The 23,255-nt window shown below is 50.7% G+C and overlaps 2 protein-coding genes across 3 annotated transcripts; both read right to left on the bottom strand.

The window, feature by feature from the left end:
* Window positions 1-12,256: 12,256 nt before the first annotated feature.
* Window positions 12,257-16,671, bottom strand: GHRL (ghrelin and obestatin prepropeptide). 2 transcript variants are annotated; one of them, XM_074835895.1, is made up of 5 exons: window positions 15,903-16,671; window positions 14,744-14,880; window positions 14,132-14,245; window positions 13,558-13,666; window positions 12,257-12,721 (listed from the first exon to the last, which is right to left on the bottom strand). In XM_074835895.1, the coding sequence occupies exons 2-5, from the start codon at window positions 14,849-14,851 to the stop codon at window positions 12,702-12,704; spliced, it is 351 nt and encodes a 116-aa protein (XP_074691996.1). In that variant the 5' UTR covers window positions 14,852-14,880; window positions 15,903-16,671; the 3' UTR covers window positions 12,257-12,701. The 2 variants fall into 2 exon arrangements, with proteins under 2 accessions (XP_074691996.1, XP_074691995.1); XM_074835894.1 differs by having other exon boundaries at window positions 14,744-16,671.
* An 82-nt stretch (window positions 16,672-16,753) lies between these two features.
* On the bottom strand, window positions 16,754-23,204 carry SEC13 (SEC13 homolog, nuclear pore and COPII coat complex component). The gene is made up of 9 exons (XM_074835893.1): window positions 23,112-23,204; window positions 22,826-22,870; window positions 21,938-22,053; window positions 21,346-21,497; window positions 20,473-20,606; window positions 19,569-19,702; window positions 18,943-19,063; window positions 18,025-18,171; window positions 16,754-17,597 (listed from the first exon to the last, which is right to left on the bottom strand). Exons 1-9 carry the CDS (start codon window positions 23,112-23,114, stop codon window positions 17,487-17,489), a joined length of 963 nt encoding a protein of 320 aa, XP_074691994.1. The 5' UTR covers window positions 23,115-23,204; the 3' UTR covers window positions 16,754-17,486.
* Window positions 23,205-23,255: the final 51 nt, after the last annotated feature.

The following is a 23,255-nucleotide window of genomic DNA, read 5'->3' as shown; positions in this document are numbered from 1 at the left end:
CAAAGCTCCCCAATATGCTCAAAGGGGCACAATAGGACCTTAAAGAGAAGAAGCCGCAGTGATGACAGGCAAGAGGAGCATCTCTCAGCAGCCTCTGCCTCCTGACACGGGCGGGATGCGCTCAGGGCAGGTGCTTCTGCTCTGCGGCTCCAGCTCTGCCAGGACACCTTTCCCATGTGCCCTGGGACCCCCCAGCACTGTGGGCAGGCAAAGGGGGGCACAGAGTGCTCTGTGGCAGGAGCAAGAGAGGAGAGGTGATGGGGTGAGTGATCTCGGTGCCTCTGCTGTGGAGAGCCCAGGTAACCCCTGTGAGTCCCCTGGGGTCTGTGATGCCCGTCCCCAGCTGCAGGCAGAGGTGAGCCCCTTGTCCCAGGCAATCTCTGTTCATGGAGTACAAAGGTGCCTGTTTTGTGGGGCCATGTACCTGCTTCTCCAGTATTGGTTTTATAAATTATATTTGGTTCAAGAGGAGCTAAATGCACTGTTGAATCTGGAGGACTCTGACAGCACCTTGGGGCAGGGGGAGCCCGCTGTGGCACGGAGCATCCCCTGCAGCAGCCAGCTTTTTCTCAGGGCATCTCTCTGTGCCACCCAAGGTCATCACTGCCATCGGGGAGCTCAGGAGACCCCTGAGATGATGGGATGGGACATATATGCAGGGACCAGCAGAGCCTGGGAAAAGGCGGGGGCATACAGATAAACAGGTAATGCATGCATACGGGTTCTTTCTTTTTTTTTTTTTTTTTTTTTTAAACATTTGAAATCAGGAGCAATTAGAAGCTAAAACCTGGGGAGTGACAAAACCCCTACTTTGTGGGGTTGCTGCTCTCCAGGGCTTTCCTTCCTGGAGACCCACACCAGCTCCACAGGGGCTGCTCAGTGCCTGCTCTGCCATGTTCTTCTTACCAGATTTTTGTTGAAGTCTCAGTCACCAGGAGTCAAATTTAACTGAGTAGTGGTAATAACTGAGCCTGTCCAGAGAAGGACAACGGAGCTGGTGCAGGGTCTGGAGCACAGGTCTGATGGGGAGCGACTGAGGGAACTGGGGGGGTTTAGTCTGGAGAAGAGGAGGCTGAGGGGAGACCTCATGGCCCTCTACAACTCCCTGAAAGGAGGGTGCAGAGAGGGGGGATGAGTCTCTTGAGCCAAGGAACAGGTGCCAGGCCAAGAGGGAATGGCCTCAAGCTGCGCCAGGGCAGGGTCAGACTGGCTCTTAGGAAGTATTTCTTTGCAGAAGGGGTTGTTGGGCGTTGGAATGGGCTGCCCAGGGCAGGGGGGGAGTCCCCATCCCTGGAGGGGTTGAAGAGTCGGGTTGACCCAGCGCTGAGGGATCTGGTGGAGTTGAGAACGGTCAGTGTGAGGTTCATGGTTGGACTGGAGGATCTTCAAAGGCTTTTCCAGCCTTGATGATTCTGTGATTCTGTGAAATGTATACCTGAGTAGAGCTGAGGAGGTTGGCAAACCAGTGCCAGAGGCATTTACTGCGGTGTAAGGAGCCACTGCATCAGTGAGCTGCAGTGATTGCCCAGGCTCCTGGCTGAAACCACAGCTTCACCCAGCAGCATGCAGCACCAGCTTTTGTTAGTCTGTGATAACTTATTAGCTCCGATAACTCATTAAGTGGTGGGGAACCTGAGTGAGTGCCTGGCCCAACTCCTCCAGCGCAGGTCACGCAGGGGCTTGGCGCATCCTGCTCTGCTACAGCCTGGCTCATGCAGCTGTGTGCCCACAGACCTCTGCACTGTGCCATGGGCGCACCCGAGCTGCGGGAAGAAGGCAGACAGGCACTGTGGGGCCTCTGCCTTGTTCACGGCCTGCCGCGTGCTCTCTGAAGTGCTGCAAACCCGCCTGAGAGCCAATGAGGCTCAGCACTCCTCAGGCTGCTTACCCACCTGGCCCCAGGCTGGCTGGCCCCCAGCAAGCTTTGGGGAATCTGTGGGGGACCCCGCTGCTGGCACGGTCTCACGGAGCAGCCGGAGCATCCGTTAGGCTGCGTGGGGCTGGCGTGCCGTGTTTGTGAAACCCACCGCGCTTGCGGTTGACCAGAGCGCTGAAATAAGCCCGGCCGGAATTGGTGCACTGCTCTGTATCCTGATGTGGTGAGCAGCTCCGACCGGCGAGGGTGGGGGCAGCCCCACTGGGGAGACTGGTGGCAGCAGGACCTTCGGGGCTTTGGCAGCGCTGGCAAGGGGACCACACGCAGGGCCCCACTGGCACCCGGAAAGCTCAGCCTGGCACTAACGGAACTGTGATAAAAATGAACGTGACCAGGACAGTGGCGCGGGGGAGATTAATGTCAGATTGTCAGAGAGGAGGAAACTAAGGCGGACAGCACTCAAACAGATACTGGAGAGTGCTGGGGGGGCCAAGGGGGTAGATGCTGCTTTTCCCGTCATTGCTGCATCTGTAGATCTGCATCCCCCCCTACAGCCTTTGAGGAGAGAGGAAGGGATGAAGGGTTTGCCTGAAGCACGTGCATCACTTTGCCGACCCCTGTCCCACAAATCCTCCTGCCTCTGCGGGTGGGGGACCTGCCCCTCCGTACTAGCCTGAACACTGCCATTAGCAGTGCTTGCTGCCCGACACAGTGCTGCACAGCTCTTGTGGGTCCCTGCCCAGGCCAGATTTGCTGGTGTTTCCCACCAGCAAAGCTTTGGCTGTGACAGGAGAGCTCTTGGCTTCAAGAAGGTGCTTCGCCATGGCTGGCTCCCCTTGTCACTGCTAACAGCTCCTCCGGCCTTGCCTGAGTTGCCAGAGGCTCTTTTTTCAGTCTCTCCCACTGCCTGGTCCCCTGGTATCACCACGGCTTCTCCAGGACCCTGCAGCTCCAGCTGTGCAGGTACAAGAGCCTCTTGGAGGCCTCCTCTGCTCCATCACCTCTGGTGACCCCAGTGGCAGTTTTCTCTCCAGCTCTCCCTTCTCAGCTCTCTGTCACACAACGTTCCTGTCTGAGGGTCACACACTCTTTCCCACCTGAACAAGGCGATCAGCAGGTCCCTGCCCAGTGCATCACCCTCCCTCCCCGTGCCCCACTGCACCCTGGGCTCTTTGTATGTCTCTCCCAAGGGCCTCAGACCCTGCCCATGGCACCACCCTGGGTCTCCTGGGTTAGGTCAGAGAAAAGGCAGAAAGGGCAGACCCAAACCAGAGTTTAATTAAGCAGCCGCAGGAGCTTGGGCTCCAGCGAGGCCATGTCCACCCTGTTCACACCTTCACCCTGTCACCCTCCCACACGCCCCCTATTTCTGCCCCACATCTCTCCTGCACCCCTCTCGCGGGGTTTGGCTCCGTGCTGACCCGGCTGAGCCAGCGAAACGCCTCAAAACCCCAAACCAGGGTGGGCAGAGGTGGGGGGGGGTGGAACAAGGTTCCACCTCCAGGACGTGACTCGGATTTTCCTCGTGTCCCTGCGGCCAGTCCCGGTCCCGGCCCTGCGGCGGGACCCGGTGGCCCTGCGGCGGGTGGCAGCGCGGGCCTGCAGGGACACCTGGTGGCTACCAGCCTCGCTGCACCCGGGGGGCCGGGCGGGGAACCCTCGGCGGGGCAGGGCCGCACCCCGCGGAGCCGGAGGCAGCGACGGGGCATCGCCACGTTGAACTCCTGGGGTATGGTGGGGGGGTCATTTTACACGCAGCACTCCCTGAGCAGCGGCAGCTCCTCTTCTGCTGTAAGGAGAAGAAGGGGAACTAAACAGTTTTCCCTCCCCTGGGCTGGGTGAAGAGTCAGGGAGAGGCGTTTTCCATCTCAGCTCCTTTCTGGTTCCCTCCTCGCAGGGGGAGCGGAAGGATGCGCTGGCTGCCGGCACCTTCATGTGCCGGCCGGGCGGTTGCAAAGGCGCCGCTTGCTCCTGTTTGTGAAGCTGGAAATGGCCGGTGCCAGTGTCCCAGGCACAGACGGGTGACAAAATCATCTTCTGTGAGCAGCGAATGGTAAATCTTGAGGAGCTCGGAGCTGAGAGGTGAGTGTGTGCAGTGCCTGTCTGTCTCAGCTGCGCTTGTCCCCTCACCAGATTTGCTGGGCAGCGAGGGATGCTGAATGCAGGTGATAGAAATCAAAGCCTACTTGCAAGTCATTAGCGAAGAGCAAGGATGACAAATTTCAGTGCTGCCCTCCAGCAGATTCGTTGCCTGTTCATAAAGCTTCTGTGCAGAGGCACCCTGTGGTGCGGGTGCCCAGTGTCCCACAGGTGGCAAAAGCTCCTGCCTGCTCTGCTCCTCCGGCATGAGGGTGTCCCATGGCTGAGGCTACACCAAATTTTGTGGGCACAGCTGGCCTGGGACACCGCGTGGCCTGTGCTAGTGAAGGCCAGGGGCACTGCGGGTGCAGGGACCGGCAGGGACAGGGTGAAGAGGGCGGGTTTGCTACCCATGGGGTGTACGGGCTGTGTTCCTGGCTCCAGCGGGATCACCTGGCTGCTGCGTGTGCTCCGCACACCCCCCTGCAGAGGCCATGCTGTTCCCTTCCCCAGGGTACTCTCGCGCTGTTGGCCGGGATAAAGCTAAGAAGTTTTAAGCGAAGCATCCACCCATCTGCTGGAGACCCTCAGCCTTGCTCAGAGGTGAGGCTCACTCATTCATTTACCTGGACAATGCTGAGTCCTTCAGCTCCTGTAGCTCTGTCCCACCAGCTCCTTTTCAAACATGCAGAGTTTTATATATCCCGAGCAGCAGCCCCTGCTGTCAGGAACCACTTTCTCCAGGACACTGAGCTCTGTTAGGCTGCTTGCTCTGATGCTCTGGTTCTATCACTCCTTTTTTAGTTTTAGCACCTAAGTAATTCACCTCCCCAGTGCTGGTACTCACTTGATCCTCCATACCCGAGCTCACACCTTGTCCCTGCTAACTGCTTCTAACCCTGTGGATTTGCTCTTTCAGCACCACCTAAATCCTCCTCCAGTCCTTTTTTCTCTTTGCACAGCAGGTTTACCAAAGAGGTGCCGAGCATTCCTTCCTCATCCCCGCTCTGAACCATTGTCACTGTGATGCTAATCTGTGGGCAGCGAGCACGAAAATTTCACCCTGGGAGGATATTTGGTAAGGCAGCATCTCTGGTCTTCAGTCCAAGCCCAGCAAGCCCTGGACCACTCCAGTTTGACCAGTGCAAGAGTCAGAGAGCAAGAAGTGCCCAGGGCCTTTTTGCTTGTGTACCTGGCTGAGGCAAAGACTCGTCCTAACGACGAGCTCTGGGGCAGAGCCTTGCACAGCCACCCAGTAGCCTCATACAGCCCAGGAACTGGGGAGGGTGGGGAGAGAGGACCGAGCTGTGTCCCGCAGCGGATGGACGTGGCAGGGCTGGGTGACCAGAGACACGACGACACGGAGGCAGCTGGCAGAGCCCGTGTGACTGGGGCAACATTTCCTCTCGGTGAGGAGGGACCCAACATGCAGTATGGCTTTAGCCGTGAGCTCGCTGCTTCTCTGCTGCCTACCGCTGTGCTCTCGGAGGCGTTAGGAGGGGGGGTCGTCTCTTTGAGTGTGCCGTGCCATGCCGAGCTCAGAGGCGCAGGATACTCCCGGGTTGCTCTTGGCTCAGGTTGGCTTTCTCCAGCCTGCGGCTGGAGGGTTGATGCAGCCATAGCCCTGCTGGCCAAGCGACGCTCTGCGCCTCAGAGCTGTGACACATAGGCCACCGCCACTGGCAGCCCTCGTGTCCCCATGGGAGGAGGATGTTCCCCATGGCCCATGGAGTCCTGGCACAGCAGCGGCTTCAGGCTGGGCACCACACCGAGCTGCACAGGTGGCACCTACGGGGGGGGCGGGGAACATGCCCTGAAGCCAGAGCCATCAAAACCAGGCAAGGCCCACGCTGACCCCGCAGCGCTTCTCCAGCCATGGCGAGCACGGCCGCTGCCCTCGGGAGGCGGAGGCAGCTCAAAGGTGCAACACGAGGCCCAGCACAATATGGCAGAGGGTCTGGGCGAGGAGGACGGGGGTCCTGGCGGGCCCGCCATGGCCCCGGTGGGGTGGGCTGCCTTGGCCGTGCCTCCAGACCCTGGGGCGGCCCCGAGGAGCTCCCCGGGCCCGGGGGACGTTTCCTGTTTGCTGCCCGCGCTGAAGCATCGGCCCTTCAACCGCCGCCAGTCCTCTGCTTCCGGCAGGGGCTCCCGCCCGGAGCCCCCCTGCACTATCAGCTCACCAGATGCCTTTTTCAGGATACTGTGGTAAAACTGTGCCGGGCAGGCGCTGTCATTTGGGGTTTTCTCTCATGTCAGCCTCGAAGACAAATTGGATGAGGAGGAGCGAGAGGGGGTGAAAGAAGAAATAATAAATTTAAACCAAAAAAAAAAAAGAAAGAAAGAAAGAAAGAAAGATGCTGGCTGCCATCCTCCACCAGGGCTGGCCCGCACACCGACGCAGCAATGGGTCCCCCAAGCAGCGGGGCTGGTGGTGGGCCGGGGCCGGGCAGGCTGGCATGGCCACCATGGCGTGCAGCCTCCCCGGGGGCTGTCGGCCTCTAGTGGTGGCAGAGGTGGTGAGGCGCCATGGCGGCAGCATGGGCCCCCCAGCGCCGTGGGGACCTTCTCCCCTCCCTCCCGGCGCTGCCGTGCCCTCCTCCCCGTGCTGCTGCCTGCTGGGACATGGTCCTCCTCTGGGACATGGCCCACCCTGTGCTGGCGAGGGAGCAGGAGCTGCGGGAGGGGGTATGAGATACCCCAGCAGCAGCCCAGGGTGCCCCCAAACCAGTTGGGTGCCCCCCACAGCCACGAGATGTGCTGAGCAGCCGCCAGACTGGGTGGACTGGGAGCCAGGCAGTGCTACTGGGGATGGAGGGAGGGAAATGGCGAAAGAGCATGTGGGGAAGTCTGTCCATCTGCAAAGCCATGCAGGGGGGGGCTGCCAGGTCTGCCATGGGGCTGGGGTGCCCGAGGTGTCATGTCCCACTGCTGGGGATGGTCTGTGGGCAGGTGAAGGGGACAGACCATGGATGCTGTTTAACCTGGGAGCTCGCCAAAAGCCCCCTGTGCTGGTGCGGGGGGTGCATGTGGGCGAGGCTGGAACTCAGCAGGTGGCATTAAGGTACAGCTGCTTGCGTGGTGCTGAGCGGCTGCTTCGGCTCTGCCTCCCTGAGAAGTGGTGGCATCCGGTTGGCTGGATGAGACATTGCTGAACCGGGCATGATTTTGGACATGCTGCCTCAGGACTTACAGAGACGTGGCACCCCCCAGAGCTGTCAGCAGACCTGCAGGATTTGCTCTGAGTTAAGCCTGGTCATTTTATTTGGTTAGATGAAAAAAAAAAAAAAAAAAGGTGGTTGGTCCCTGTGGAACAGAGGAGAGGTGTCAGCACAGGGAGGGGAGACAGAGTCCATGGTGCAGAAATAGCAGTGGTGGGCTCTCCCCACCCACGGAGGATGGATGGGGCCTGGCTAGGGCCAAGGGGTGTGGAGGGAGTTACATTGCACCTGACTATAAAACCCGATTTTGTCTCCAGCCCCTGAGCTCAAGCATCCACTGGAGGATGGGTTGGACCTCCTGGGCGAGTCTTCAGTCCTGTAGTTTCCCTTGGAGGACTGTAAGTGAGAAGTCAAAGAGGGAGAAGTTGTTCTCTGGCTGCCTGGGACCCCCAGGAGAAGCTGTGGGTGCGGGTATCACCCTGGTGAGAAGGGGGGCTGTGGGGTGTGGGGAGGGGGAGGCGAGCAGTGGGGAGGAAAGGGGGACCTGTGTGCGAGGCAGGTGGCTGTGCTGAGATGGGGAGCTGAAATCATGGCTACTCGCTTTCGCTGGCAAATCTTGCATTTGTGTGGTTTCCTTTTCCTTCTTCTACATATATTTTTTTTTTTTTCCCCTTCTCTCTTCATTTTGTTCCCTTTGCTGTAGAGGCAAATTTCAGCTCTTCCAGCCTTTTGGTTCCAAACTCTTCACAGGAGCAAAACTAATCACAGAGTCCCAGCAGGGCTCAACTTTAACTGCCCACGAGATGTTAATCTACTGGAGAGTCTCAAGTGCTCCTGTAGCTGAGCCTTCCTTTTCCTTCTGCTGCTCTGCAATTCCCCAGGTAGATGCCTCCCAACTCCTCACAGCCTCCTCAGGCTCTTTTTTCTGAACAAGATCACGAGTGAACTTCCTAGCCCAGAAAAGCTTCTGTGCAGAGCAGCAGAGACAAAGCCTGGTCCTTTTGCAGCTCTCAGCCCTCTCTTGAAGGCCTGCCTGTTTTCGGAGGCAGCAGGAGAATGAAGGTTGTTCTCTCCATCAACTTGGGACTCCCCCAGCCCAGAGGTTCTGGTTAGATGGTCGTGAGCATAGCTGAAGGGAAGAGTCCTCGTGACTGGATTCCCTGGTGGCAGTGACTACATCCCTGCCCAGTGTTGGCCGTGATGCTTCGGGAACCTCCTGGCTCCAGTTCCTCACGCTTGATGAGCTGCCAAGCCTGGAATAAATAAGAGATATCCTTGGAAAGCAGCAGCTGAAGTTCAGGGAGATCCCAAAGACAGCCAAAAATGGTGCCAGCAAGGCCAGCCCTGGCCAAGGACCCACTGGACTGATGCTGGTGGCAGAGGCCAGCATGGTGACACTGGCTGAAGGCCACAGCGGCTGCAGGAGCAGAGCGAGCACGGCCTGAGCCATGTGCAGGAGAGACTGAGCTCCTGATGGCTCTGCTGATGGCCACTCTTCCAGACTGCCCTGCAGTAGCTCCTTCCTTGGAACTCTGTCCTCAGCAGGCACCTTGGGACAGCAAGAGGATGATGATTCTGTGCTTGTCACTGGGGTTTGAGCAGGGAGATCATTTTGAAACCTCCTTGGATGGATTCACAGTTTGTACCACAAGAGAGATTTTGAAGTCAGATCCCCTCAAGCCCTCAGAGCTGAGGGGGAAGATGGCAGGAGGACACCTGACTGCCTTTCAGCCCAACAGCCCTCCCCATTTTTTTTCCCCCCCACCCCATGGATTGGAGGCTGCTCCCTTTAAATTTGGCAGAGACAAACATCTCTAGCCCTAACTGATTCATTTACTGCCACCAGGTGCAGTTGGTCTGGCTCTCCCCCAGCTCCTGCAGACCCTGAGCTCCTGGTAGGTGCTGTGGTTTTTCCTCCTCCTTTTCAAGTTTATTCTCAGGAGTAAATTGCAGAAATCCAGAAATTGCTCTGTTTTCTAGGTCACTCTGCTGCTGTGTGTTCATTGAAAGGGTTCCCTGATGTATGTGCTGTTGTGGGCTGTTGCACAGGCTGCAGATCCCCAGCTGCCCCTTTCCTGGGGGCTTGGCAGGGACGGTCTATGCTTTGGGCTACGGGGTGCCTCTCCCACAGTCCTGGGGGTTGCTAACACAGGGGAGCAGGTACAAAGGTTGGGGAGTGCTCTGGGGGATGAAACTCACCCTGGAGAATGTCACAGCATGTGTGTCTCCATCCTATTTCACTACCCAGTTGAAAAGTGTGTCGGAGCCAGAGCCTGCCTCCCCAGGCGTCTTGCCCACCCCAAGGACCAGCACTAAGACCCAGAGCAGGGACATCCCTGGGCCACTCGCCCCAAATCGCCCTTTCCCTGCACGTGAGCTGGCCCTGAAGGAGCAGCACTGGGGGCAGAATGGGCTCCGGGTGCCCAGTGCAGGAGGCTGCACCCACCCAGGGAGGGTGGCAGAAGGCAGCTGCATTCTCGGCTTCTGGAATTGGGGTAGCTCTCCTCAGGGACTGGGGGCCTTTTTTGCTGGGGCTGCCTGCATTCACCCTGCCTGTTTATAGCTGCTGGACCCGAGGCTGCCCAGCAGCCAGAGGGCTGAGGTGTGTGCTGATCAAGCAGAGCCCCTCGGGACAGGGAAAGACACAGAGACACCATCAGCCTCAAGGGCTTTGTAATGGGCACAACCAGCTCCACTGAACCCTCCGGGGTCTGGGCTGCCTGCAAAGCCAGGCAGAAGAGGGACGTGGGGAAGAAAGGGTGGCACTGCCAAGGAGAATGGAAAGTTAAGGATGTCTCTGGGATCACCAGTTTGATCCCTCTTCTCCTCCCCTGGACCTGTCTGCATTGCCCCGGGTGCAACAGGCAGCCCCCCTCTGGCTTCGGATGCCCCTCGTCCTTCCCCGAGTACCGTGCATGTTCTTTGGCCCAGTGGGTTAATGATGATTTATTTGATTTTAGCAGTTGGTTGTCCGCACCCTGGTCAGGCAGGACTCACTCTTTCGGGGCACCTGCGCAGGGAGCAGAGAGGCAGGGAACCTGGGCTTGCCTACCCCACCAAGGGGTGAGGTTTGTGAGCTGGGAGGGAGCTGGCACCTGGCAGACCATGTGGTGGGACACTCCTGGTAAACAAACCACGTTGGAACTTGTGTAGCCTGGGCCTTCGCAGGTCTTTCCTACCAACTGCATCCTCCTTGAAAGGAGAGAAGCTTCCCAGGAGAGGGTAAGGACAATCCTTACCCAAGATAAGAGGGGCTATAAGGGGCAGAGACAGTGTGTCTGTGACAGAGACCTGGGCTATATGGCCCAGGACAGAGGGACAGGCAGTGCAGGTGGCCTGGCACGGGGCTGGGACATGTCCAGCTGCTTGCATGTCCCCAGGGCAGGGCTGGCAGGCAGCGCTGGGCCGGGGGGGGGGTGTGTTTGCCCCAAGCCTCACGCTGTGCCAGTGCGGGTGCTGCAGCACAGCTCCACTCCCCAGCACAGCCGCTTTGGCCACCAGCATCCCTGGGGGTAGCCACGTTCTTGCCCAGTTTGGGAGCAGCCTCCAGCTCTTCTGCTGAATGCCCAGCGGAGCAGCACACGGCTCAACCACCCCTGCCCCGCAGAAACGTCCACCTGCAGCTCAGGGCAGGGCAGCAGCGAACAAGAAGGCAGGGGGACACTGGAAGGAGGGAAGGAATTGTACTGGTGATGCGTGGTGGGAGGCTGCGGCAGGCTGACCCGGGAGGCGGTGGATGCCGGCAGGTTGTAATCTCGCAAGTCCAGGGCTTGGCTCTTCGGGCACTGCTTTACTGGCAGCTACAGTGTCCTAGAACCATTCCTGGAGCACGTCTGTGGAACTCGCTGCTTTTCTTACTTCTTCTTCTGCCTCCAAAGCAAGAGAGACTGCATAAAAAATCTCTCTGAGCAGAATACTTGGAATAAACCGGGGAGCATCAGTTTGTGCTAGGCAGGTTCGAAAGCTCCCGAGACCTGTTTTGGCCTTAAGACCATTGTGCACTGCAAGGTTATGCTACCCTCTTGAGGCTGATGTCATATTTGCAAAGGAGAAAATACTGCTCATATTTACAGGTCTAAAGATTTTCCTCTAGACCACCAGGAAACACTGTTGGGGTTTTTTGTGTTGCTTTTTTTTTTTTGGACAACCTTAGAATGTTCTGCTCAATAAGCTGGTTAAGCAGCACAGCATAATAGCTTGTGCCTCAGTTTTTGTTCTGGGGACTAGCTTAGCCATCTTTTTTCTTAGTGAGTAGACTGTGTCCTGCCCAACTCTGTCAGAAATCTAGGAACAGTGATCCTAACTACAGTGCTGCTTATTTTAAGAAAGGATTTATGCAGTATCTCTGGCTGACAGTTTCCTTCCTCTGCTGTTGGGCAGCTTATTGGCTGACTGTTTCCATGCCATATGCTTGGAAGACATTAAATATAAAAACAACACAAGCAGTAGATCTGTTGTGGAAGTGATGATTAGAGTTCAGCATAACAAATGTGACTTCAGTGCTCCTTCTGACTCTTCATAACAATTCTGCAGGTTTCAGAAAGCGTGTGTCCACACCCTCACCCCGGGTTAGCCTCCTAAGAATTGTTTACTCCTTTTTCACGTTTCCCCCTTTGCTTCTAACTGTCATTTGCTTTCTGCTGGAGTACAGCACAAGATGGTCCTGGTGGCACCAAAGGGATCACTTCGTTCAGGTGAGCAATTCCGTGACAGGAAAAGAGAATAAGTCTAATAAAAATTGCAGTTGTATTTACCCTTGTCACATTAGCCTGTTTGTTAGAGTATGTCACAGAATGTCTTCAGAAGGAAATTCTAGGTCTTCATGGAGTATCAGGTGTCTGTACGGGCTGAGGCACAGAGAACATGTACTACATTGGAGCATACTGGTTTATGCCTCTGAAGGCATGAAAAGTTCCCCTGTACCTCTGATGGATGCACCAGTATGGACGGTTCTGAATCCAAGTAAGTTAACCGGAAAACTAATTTTCTTTTCTTTTTCTTTTCTTTTCTTTTTTTTTTTTTTAAACTGGAAGAGATATTAGATGGTTTCCTTGATAAGATCTGTATTAACAAATCCCTTGGCAATGCAGCTAATTTGGCAACTGAAAGCTGAATCCCCGTCCATTTAGTTTGTGTAGTTTATTACATGAACTGTCTAGTTTGAGCTGCTCTTAAACAAGCAAAGAAAAACCAACCCCACAAGTAATTGCAGTTTCAGCATAAGCTTTATTCTCTATTATAGATGTGTATAGAAGTGTAAGAAGAGGTTTCCACCAGTTTTAGAAAGGATTCATCTAGCCTTCAAACACACCATTTAGAATAATCACTATATTTACTAAGGAAAAGAGATAAAATAAGAAAATAAGCCTACATGTCAGCCTGTGATTAACCTTGCCCTTCATTATTTTTGGCTCTAGGTCCTGTATTCTTCCTTAAAAGGTCATCCATTCCAAAGGCTGTCAGGGCAAACTGCTAGGGTCACAAACTTATTTCTTCTTTAGCGTTGTGAAATGAGTCATAATTTCATTTTAAAGTAAAATTGAAACCAAATCAGGCCATCTAGTGCTGTCATCGTCCTTCATCTTGCCTCAGTTTTTCATCTGAGTTTCTGAAAAGGCAAAAGATAAAGATTATTTTGATAGTCTCTATGTTTTTCTGAAAATCCTGTTTTGATAATCTGTCTAAAAGTTCTACAAGTGCTCAGCCGACGGCAGAAGATAAGGTGGCTTTCACAGAGTTACATTCTATAAGGGCAGATATGCATAAGATGGTCTTATTTGTGTCAAGGCCACAGATGTTGCCCTTTGGAAGGAATTCGGGGGGGAAACAGAGAGAGGAGCTTAGAGAAAAGCTTGGGAGCCTGAGAAGCAGGGTGAAAGCGGAAGCATGAAGCAATTTGTAGTTGGAATGTGGAACACACATATTAAGACTCACATAAACATTAAAACAGAAGATTCCTAAAGATCAGCTTAACAGGGGTGAGTGCAAGTAAAGTACAACAGGCTATAAGGGTAAAAAACAGCTTGTGCTGGGAGTTGGTCATCAGAACTTTATCAGCGGATCTGACAGAACCATCTTAGTCACGATAAAGTTTTTAATACTTTTCACCATGAAGATTGTGAAGGTCTTAGCTGAGAAAACGGAAATGCTGGGATTTGGGGGCAAGGGGGAAAAAAAAGATTGGTAGTGAAGAAAGGAAGCCTTCCCCTTCTGCCTAATAGGCTTTGATGTGATTCTTCAAAGCTCAACTAGCAGCTTCTGAGCGTCAGATACTTTAGTGGTTCTCTTAATGGTAATGTCGTCCCAGTCACTTCTGAAACGCTGCTCTGAATGTCTTGCGTGACAAATGAGATTATAAGAGTTGTTTGGTTTGTACTGTTGATGTTTTTGTTTGTTTGTTATACAAAAAAAAAAAAAAGCTCTGCTTTTATGACTTGGCAGTACCTTTAGCATTTTCCTCAAACACCTCCCTTAGCATCTTTCCCAGCGCTTGTCCGTATTCTCGATACTCTGCTTCTGTTATCTTGACACCGATTTCAAAGGGAACATTAAACTACAAAAACATTAAAAGACAGAGTTTAACAGACAAGTTCTGGACAAGGACACTGCAAGTTCATTTTATTCCTGGGAATGACAGTAAGCAAGAGGTATGGAAAGTTATTCCATCTATTCAGTTAGTGCTGAGACATGTCGTCAAAATCGCAGAAACAGGGCGTACGGCCACTGCAGACCAAACTGCACAATAAACTGGGGGAAAGAAACTTTACAGGAAACTCACATTATTATATGTTAATTCTGAAATATAAGTGAATGCTAAATAGGAAATTATGATCTGAATTACTGCAGCTAATTTTAAATCATTTCATACCATCAATGCTGGCAGTTTTCATGTGCCCTTTCCTATTTGCATTTCAAGTTCAGCGTGATTGTAGTTTTAATTTGTACTGTCTCCTGTGACAGAAATTGTGTTACCCAATCCCACCCCTTAAACTCGTATCTGAGCAAGAAGACTACAGACCTTAATTTCAATGCTGTTTCTGTCATCTTCTGCCCCTGCTTCATCTGTATCCCAGAAGCCTTCTGCATCTCGACGATGTAATTGTGCTGTGGGTTTTTTTGGATCCTGTTGTTGCTAGAAAGCAAGCAAAATAATATCTATATATTCTTTCCATAGTCAAAATAGTCCGTAGCGGGCAAGCTAGAACTGGTAATTAACACAGATGCAGCAAATTAGCTGAAGGCATCATACACTTACGTATGTATGATGTGTAGGTCTGTAATAACTGTACTACTATTGCTGCATTCACTTTAATAGGTGTTTGGTTTAAGGGTTCATTAAAGAGCAAGCACCTTCGAGTTAATTTCCAAAGAAGATGCCAACAAATTATTTAAATGCATGCTTTCTCTTCAATTGTACTTTTTTTCAGATTATTAGTTCTTAGTGAATGAGATTAGATATGTATTCTCATAGCACGAATACAGCGCTAGTGATTTGTTACAGAAGTTCTTTGGAAGAACTCCTTCCTCTTCCAGAAACTCTTCAGAACCTCTGAACGCTGTAAAGAATACTGGTTTTAAGGACTTACAGTGGAGGATAAACTTGAGAGAATATTTTTCTGGATTATTTTACCTGTGTTCTTTTATATTCAGGGCTTAAAAAACTGGAGCCAGCTAGAGTAGTTTCTGTCCAGAGGATGCTGAAAAGAACAGTTCCCAGCAGAGTGCTTCTGAGAAACATGATTATCTTGCTGAGGCAGGGTGTCAAACCTGAAAACATAGGTTGAGAAATTAAACGTATTTTACAACCTCTGTATTTAATTGAATCCAAATCCAGCGAGAATATTTCTCCTTACTTGATTGACCTGAAATTATTTCTAAAGATGGATGTATAAGGCAAAAACAGTTTTTTCCATGCTAAAGGTAAAAAGTTCCTGTCCAAAAGAGACTATTGCTTGCTGTGTTTCCTTCTATAACTGAGATAACAGTAAGTGGAACAGACAGGTTAGTGGAGAGGAATTACACAGGAAAACTGGCAAAAGCTGAAAACGCTCTGAAACTTTACCTGGTTAGCTTCGTGGCTTCACCAAACAGCGGCTTTCTGAAACACTTTATATATTGTCTGGATTATTTGTTCTGCACTACAATATTCCTGGAAATGCAATCTGATATGTATTTAAATTCATTGGAAACTTGGCCTGCCTGCGAGATAACAAAATCAACAAAAAATTGAAAACTGCATAGATCTGTTGCTGTGCTTATTTTTGTGTATAATGGAAATGTGTAGGGAGTGAAGTGAGAGTTTCCTTTTTTCCTGTGGGATTAACGTTGTTCCTTAAAAAAATTAATTAATAGCTGTAACATGTATTTTTAAAAAGGAAAAGCCCCAAACCCTTTTTATCATCTGAGGTGGTGTAACAGAAATGGAGAAGCTGAGCTGCGTTCCTGACCTGTGGTGACAGCCATATTTCCCATTTTTGCCTTTAAGTGCATTCCTTCTTTTCTGTGTTCTCTCCCAGGTTCTGTTTTATCAGATTTTGTTCTTTTGCTGGAAGGCTGAAGCTGAAAATGATACCTAAGAAACTTTGCTTTCATTACCCTAAAAATGGAATATTAACAAATTTTAAAACTCTGGTGAAGATTAGTAGCAGTGGCTGAGGGTCTAGAGACATCCCATGAAGAGTAATTGGGAATTTATTTATTTATTTACTTGAGAAAGAGTAGGAGAAAAGAAGCAATATATGATGAAGGATGACAGATTTGCAACTGCTGTTGCTTGTATTTGACTTTACCTGGCTAATTTGCAGGATCCATTTTGCACTGCAGTCCCACGAAGTTCCAGCACTAGGATTGAGGAAGGCGTGGGAAATGTGCAAAGATGGGAAGATGAGGAGGAATGTAGTGAAATCAGGTTTGCTCTTGGAGAAAATGTCACATGGAGCCATTTATAACCATCTTAACTGTGCTCTGGCCAAATAAGACTCTGCATCTTTTAGGACATCTGCAGAGTGGGAAAACTCGTTTTATTTGGGGATGCAATTGCATTTTTTTTTTTTCTTCCGCAAACATGATTTAAGAGCTTTCCTCTTTCTGTGTCTCAGTTGTGGCTTCCTGGTTGATTATTTCAAATATCATGCAGTCATGCTGTAAATCAGATTGTGAAAATATCCAAATATTAAAAGAAAAAAACTTCTGAAATGTGCCTGGTGTCAGCAAAATTGGTAAAACTGGGGAAGCTACTAACTGTGATAAGGGAGCTGAAAACAAATGGAGGTGCCAAAACAAAGAGCAGGCCTGGCAACACTACCTTGGAGAAAGAGGAAGGCTGTGAATTGTTCACTTGTGTTTTTTCAGTGTGACTGAAGAATAAAGGAAAAAAGTGACCTTTTAGTTAAGTACTTTCACCTGCTTAAGAGGGGAAGTGTTTCAGCTTTTAGCTGAAGGCACACTGAAACGTGGTTTGTGTGAGCCCCCGCCTGAAGGGCACAGGGCAACCGAAGGCAGAACTCTGTGTTCTTACACGTGTACTGCGTGAAGCTCTCGGGAAGCTGGTACCACAGCTGGGAGGACAACACAGCACACCAGGCTGGACAGCCTCGACACGGGCCCTGCGCAAAGGTTATTAAACACAGCACACCAGGCATTAACCAAGAGGACTTTATTCTGTTGATACCTCAACAAAAAAAAAACCCTGCAGTACAGAAGTGTGGCTAAAAAAAAAATTTCTTGCAATTATGGTTTGATTTATTGATGTTCAATAACCAAGTTTGAGATTATTGTACAGCAAAAGACATATGCATTCCACTACTCCTTTTGGGGAAAGCACAGAGACTTTCACCTATCCAAGCACATTATTTTCGGGAAGCTCTAAGCACCACTTCACCACTCCCAGAAGGGCGAGCTTGCTTGCCATCATCTACTGCAGAAAACTCCACCAGCCCCTCCCCTCACATGAAACAGTCCTGGCCTGGGAAGGGGCAGAGCGCTTGTTCCCTTGCACAAAGAGTTCACACCCCACCACTTGCACAGCCGCCTCCTCTTCTTCCTCAAGCGCTTCCAAGTCTGAGCACAGCATAATCCAATTAAATTTGATCCCTAAACCAGAAAAGCAGGGTACAATTTCTGCGGCATCAAGGAGTAGTATAAGGCACAGTACTTTGCTCTGCTCTTTACCTTAAATTTAAGGGAATGTCAATTAAGGCTGATTACCAACATATTGTAACCTCCCAGCAATAGTTCTAGAGTGCCCATAAAATTGGATGATTGTTTCCCATGTTCACGTCCAGTTTAGATAAAATCAGTTCTCATCCGGCTCACGACACGTTGCGGATCAGGCGCAGTGATCACTCGGTGCAGCTGGAGTGCTCCTGCAGGTGTCACTGCTCGTTCTGCTGCCCCTCGGGAAGGGCAGACACCCCGCCCTGGCCCTTGTTGACATCGCTGATACACGCCCACAGGCCATCTACCGACTCCTTCCACAGCGTCACCTCAAAAACAGACCAGGGAGACATTTCAGCCTTAATACACCCTCAGCTGCCCCTTTCCTCACAGCTACCATGTCACTGCTTTGGCCTCCGCCTACAGTTACAGAAGTCAAGTGTTGCAGCGTCGTTTTAAGCATCAAGTTACTTGTTGCTGTACACTGAGTAATCATCCAGTGGTAAAGGGAGAGTATGTCAATAGCTAGTACCCTACAAATTAAAGTTAAGCCTGCATTTCTAATCCCCAAGGACTAAGAAGACAGTGCAAGTAGTTTGCCAAAGGTCAGGGTCTTCCTCCCCTTGTGATAAGTCAAAAGAAAAAATTTCACCATTGCAGCAAGGGAGAATCTACCACAGCCTTGTCTTAAACAAAAGTGACGAGGGCCTGTCTCATCATAGCTCTTCCAAAAACATGGCACGCAGCAGTACTCACTTTATTGTCTCCTCCGGACACTGCAAGAATATTTGCAGTAATGGACCAACTGACATGCCAGACCACGTCATTGAACTTGTGCAGCAACTTTGGTGACCACGAGTTCCCAGAGGCATCGTCACATGTCCAGATAAACACTCTGCCGTCCTACGAAAGCAAGCAGAGCTGGTTGGACCAAAAAACCTCAACTGCACAAATCACAGCTCCAACATGAACTCTAGATATGTCTACGTGGACTTTTGCTCCACACAAAGGGGCCATTTTCCTACTATAGCTGAAAGCAAGACAGGAGTACAACTCTCTGATAGGAAAAACTACACATGAAAGGTGACTTGCAAACACCTCAGAAAACCTCCCAAAATACTTTTCAATCATCTGAAATTTTTTCCCCAGAATGAGATTTTGCTTTCCAGTCACATGACAGCAAGTTAGCAGCTTACCAAGGAGTCTTAGTGATATAGAAAAAAAGCATTTACAGAATTATAGCAGCAAGAACACTATAGTCAATATGAAGGTTGAGGACATCAGAGTTGATTAATTACTGCCGTTCTTAGAAAACAGTATTTTTAGCTGGAAGTTCAGTGAATTTGAGCTACAGACATTAAAATACAATGTTCATTTGAAGGTCTTCCTCACAGTGAGAGCATCCTGCTCATGATTTTCAAAATAAAAGGTAGTTCTTGGTACAGAGCCATGCACGCACAAACCTTTGTCCAGAAACGCTTCTATTGGACTTCTGAGTTTGGGAGGAAGAGGAATCAAAGGCTCTTAGGCACAAAGCCAGCTACAGCAAAGGATTGCCAAGAGGACCTGTTACAGCAGTTCTAGCCTCACTATTCCTTTCCTAGAGAAAGGGGGAAGGAAGTAAATGGAAGCGAGGGCACCAAGAGCTGCCTCTCACCCTGACAGAAGCCTCACCTGGGAGCAGCTCGCAATGGTACTTGTTGGCAAACCTATGGATGGAGCCCAGGCTACGTCTCGAACCCAGTCGCTGTGAGCCTCCAGCTTCTGCTCTTCCTTCCACTGACCATCTTCTTCCCTGGAAACACACCAATACACTCAGGAGGGTGGCAGCAGCAGCCAGTCCCATCTCTCATCTCCTGTTCTGGAAGGCTTTGGTAGCTTTCAGACTCCCAGGTTATCCAGATAACACAAAGCACAAGTGTTCCCCACTCTTCTCCAAAAAGCTCTGTGGCTTCAACTGACAAAATCCCTTCCAGGGGACAGAAAGCACTACAGGCAGTGTTTGACCTTCAGTTACTGTGCAGAAATCTGCTATTGTCCAAGTGACAGTGGTCATCAAAGACAATTAGAAAGCCACTTTCCAAGAGAAGATGAAGCAGGGCTGACACACTGCTACAGCCACATGAGAAATTGCACATCACTAAGCTGTGTCCATTTTAAAGCACTTCTCTAAACCAATAGTTCAAAGATGAAAGCATAGAGAAGCTGAAAATATTACCTGAGATACTAACAGGGACATTCAAAGACTATAAAGGGTATCAGGTTTTATAAGTTCTTAAGTCTGTCAACAGAGCACTTACTTCCAGATCTTGACAAGGTTGTCGCAGCCACCAGATGCAAATCTTTTGATGTAGTTTGGTTTTTGACCAGACGGTTGTTCTATAAGGCTTCCTGGTACAACAGCAGGAGCCCAGCTAACTGCATTACATCCAATCTAGTTAATGGAAAAATATCATTATTAGAAGTTGCTTACTTTAAATAAATAAATGAAAGCTGCTGAGGGGCAAAGGACACCTAGCATGCTCTCTGCTGGGGAGGTGGAATAAGCCCATCTTAGGAAAATAGGAGTCTTGCACAATGCCAGATGGATATCAGATGAGTAAGAAATCCAGATACAGCCCAGTCTCAGTGATGCACTTATTCAGAAAGCCTTAGGTAGCTAAGTAACTGTTTTATGTGCAAATATCATCTTGGATATGTAAACAGTGGAGAAGAAAAAAGACCCAAGACATACCCAGTTGCTAAGATTTAGGAATGCAGTAGAAGGAACCCGTGGTTCAGAGCCCAATTACCCTTTACTGAGAGACACTGCCGTTAGCTCATGAAGTTCTGCTTAAGCAAAAATCCCCACTATTTTGGGAAAAACACGAGTCCTGCGGTTTTTCCAGAGTCAATTTGTACAGGTGTTCTGGGTACCAAAGCCACTTCCTACCACGTAGCTTCCAGCACTGTGTTTAACAATAATGCTTAATAAACAGGTATTATCAATGCTTTACATGTCTCCTTTTCTACTTCATTTTAGTGACTACAGTATACCTTCCACTCTGGATTCATTTAAAACAAGTTATTCTTGACTACGGAAACTGTTTCACATCATTTCATTGTATTTCAGTATTTATCTAGTCTGCAAGTTCTCTGAGTCCTCAGCTCGGTGCTTGTCTGTAGCTCCAGGAGCTCTGCACTGCTCCAAAGGAACAGACTTACCGTATGCGCATTGCTGATCTTTTTGACTTCCCACTGCCCGTCCCCCGTGTAGCTCAGTAACGAGATGGCCCCATCAGAGCTCCCGCAGGCCAGGATCAACCCGTAGTCATGTGGTGCCCAGCAGACAGAATTCACTGTGAAGGGGGGGACAGGCTGGGTTACAACACAGCCACCACCTCGGACTGACCAATTCACCGCTGCTAGTGCAGGTCACTAGAAGCGAGCAGCTTTGCAAGCTAAGAGTAAGAGTCTTGGCATTCCTGAATTTCAGCAAAGCCGGTCAATTAACACTGTTTACTGAGTGACAGAAAACTGCCTTTGCTTTTGGCACCCTTTTAGAATGAGAACACCAGAAGCGCACTCAATGAGAGATAAAAAACTGACTATCCCCAGCACCGGCGAAGGGTATCGCTGACTCTAGAAGAAAAGCTGAGTACTTGAAGTCTAGAGCAGTAACAGAACAAAGCTGGAGCCTTCTCAGATCTGCATGTAGGAGGACCAATCATCTGAACAAAAGTTTCCATTGTAAACCAAAACGCAGCATGCTAAAATCCACCTTTTTCCTTTCTTCCTGTAGTGGATACATACAATATTTTCCTCAAGAATTCAGTACCCTACCACCTTGTTTATTTGAAAGCCGATTTATTTGTAAAACAACTCCTACAAACATGTTATGAATCAGGGCAGGTTATGCAGCAAATATGACCTTACGTAAATGTCCTGTTTATGCTGAATAGATTTACTGTCTCTCCACTAATTTACCCCCATCTGTCTGGTAGAGGCTTTCTTCTTTAACATGGATGGATTTATTCTGATCTTACCTGAATCCTCTCATACCCCCAGCCTCACTTCCCAGCTCCAGTCCCCACATACCTGAGGAATCATGCCCTGTGTACTCATACGTCTTTTCCCAAGTGCCGTTTTCTTCCTTCCAGATAATAACCTTTCTGTCGTAGGAACAGGAAGCCAAGATATTTCCATACATCGGATGAGCCCAGGCAACCTGCCACACGGGACCTTCATGCCTGCAAGAAACAACGCTGTTTGGAAAAGCTGGGAAAACTCCATTCCAGCCCGGAGGTTTCACAGCCATCGGTACTGGAGATCCATGTTCTGTAGGCGATTAATGCAGTGATACCAAGAACCAGTAATGCCAGGGTGAAAACCAGCATACAGGACTGTCAGACAAAGCCACTGGCATCAGAAACAATTCCAAACATTTATCCTTATATTAGCAGTTAAGATTATGAGTTTACTTCTTGAAAATTACAGGAGTAATGAATGAAAAAGTCCCAGCGTTATTTCTAAGTCCCCCCTCACAGCTCTGAAGAGTTGTTTAGCAACAACCAGCCAGAGTAATTGTTACCTTGGAAGAATTCACCACGCGTCTTACGTTACCAAAGGGCAGAATGACCAAATATTAAAAATGTCCACAGATTAAAATCTTCTGTTTACGACACTTTACCCTCTCAGGTCCGCAATGAGGATTTGCCCTCCGTTCCGAACATCAAAGATTTTCACGGATCTGTCTGAAGAGCAGGTCGCTAACCGAGTGCCGTAGTAATCCATCTGAGCATCGTGCTGCAAGGCGATGGAAAAGCGGCTGTCAGCAGGCACGAGTTCCGCTTTGTTAACAGACCTTTTTACGTTTTAAAAGTAGCTGTAAGAATTGTGAACAGAGGACCGAGTCCCAGCACGACAGGGTAAAAGGGATAGTTTCTAAACAATCCAGACAAGCCACTTAAGTAATTTATTTCCCCAGTTGCTGTTGTCACTAACTATACAAATGTCATGCAGGAGTAACCTCGGGAATTCAGAGCAGTCCTGCACAGCACTTGCAGGAGAGGATGGGAAATTAGCGCCACTGACTATAAAGCCTTGACCAGTTACATATTTCTGTTTCTTAATATGTAAAGTGGGTGTAAGAACACTGACACCTCTTAGTTATGTTTGAAACTTCATTATCTAACTGGGCTCCTTGCTTCTACAAATTCCTTTGAAAAGTTTCCTCCTACCCGTACTTATATGTCTGCTCCCAGAAACACCCGCATAAAGGAAAATGAGTGTCATCTGCTGAAGCTCTGCACCGTTTAGTATACGTGTACCTACTGTTTCACAGAAACAAGCCTAGGCGTGAAAATTAAAGTTTTTGGTCATTCCCCCTTCCCCCGGTAGCTGGGTTTTCCTGTCCGTACAGTATAAAACTGCACTATCAGGATTTCAGACCGCATTCTCCCTCTCATCCCCCCTGCGCACCGTTTTATTCAGGTTCGCCCACCGCGCTCCTTCACCCCCCGTGAGAGAGCGCCCCGAGGCCGCTCCGTGAACGGGGAGCAGCCCCCCGCACACTTACTATCATGTCCTCGTGAGAGGTGTCCACGGTGTTAATGACCGAGACCTGCGGGGGAGGAGGAGACAAGAGCGAGCACATCGCGGCCTGCCCGGAGAGCCCGGCCCGGCCCGGCCCCGCACCGCCCGGCGCGGCCCCTCCAGCGCGCCGGAGGAGGCGGCGGCGGCCGGGCTCCTGACACCTTGTGCCGGGCCCCGGTGCGGCGCGGGCCCCGAGGCCGAACGCGGAGCAGCCCCCCCCCCCCGCGGCCGCCCCACGGAGCAGCCCCCCCCCGGCGCGCCGGGCCTACCATGGCGGCGAGCGGGCTGTCCCCCGGCCGCGCTCCTCAGACGTGGCGCGCCGGTCCCACACCCACACGGCCCCGCCGCCCGCGCCTCCCGCCCGACGCGGTTCCGCCCGCGACGCGGTTCCGGGGGCCGGGCGTAGCGGGGCA

Source organism: Strix aluco, chromosome 11, assembly GCF_031877795.1.
Source record: "Strix aluco isolate bStrAlu1 chromosome 11, bStrAlu1.hap1, whole genome shotgun sequence".
NCBI classification, from domain to species: domain Eukaryota; kingdom Metazoa; phylum Chordata; class Aves; order Strigiformes; family Strigidae; genus Strix; species Strix aluco.
The sequence above is the reverse complement of the archived record's forward strand: the minus strand, read 5'-3'. Positions and strand labels throughout refer to the sequence as shown.

Coding starts and splice junctions, on each gene's coding strand:
- SEC13 (XM_074835893.1), bottom strand. Junction 20,607..21,345: donor CACAGGGCATGATTCCTCAG/GTATGTGGGGAC, acceptor CCCCCTTCACAG/TGAATTCTGTCTGCTGGGCA. Junction 18,172..18,942: donor CCATTGCGAGCTGCTCCCAG/GTGAGGCTTCTG, acceptor TTGCTTTCGTAG/GACGGCAGAGTGTTTATCTG.
- GHRL (XM_074835894.1), bottom strand. CDS start 14,890: ATGTTTTCAGGTTTGACACCCTGCCTCAGCAAGATAATCATGTTTCTC. Junction 14,246..14,743: donor CTGAATATAAAAGAACACAG/GTAAAATAATCC, acceptor CTTGCTTTCTAG/CAACAACAGGATCCAAAAAA. Junction 12,722..13,557: donor GTTTGAGGAAAATGCTAAAG/GTACTGCCAAGT, acceptor TTGCCTTTTCAG/AAACTCAGATGAAAAACTGA.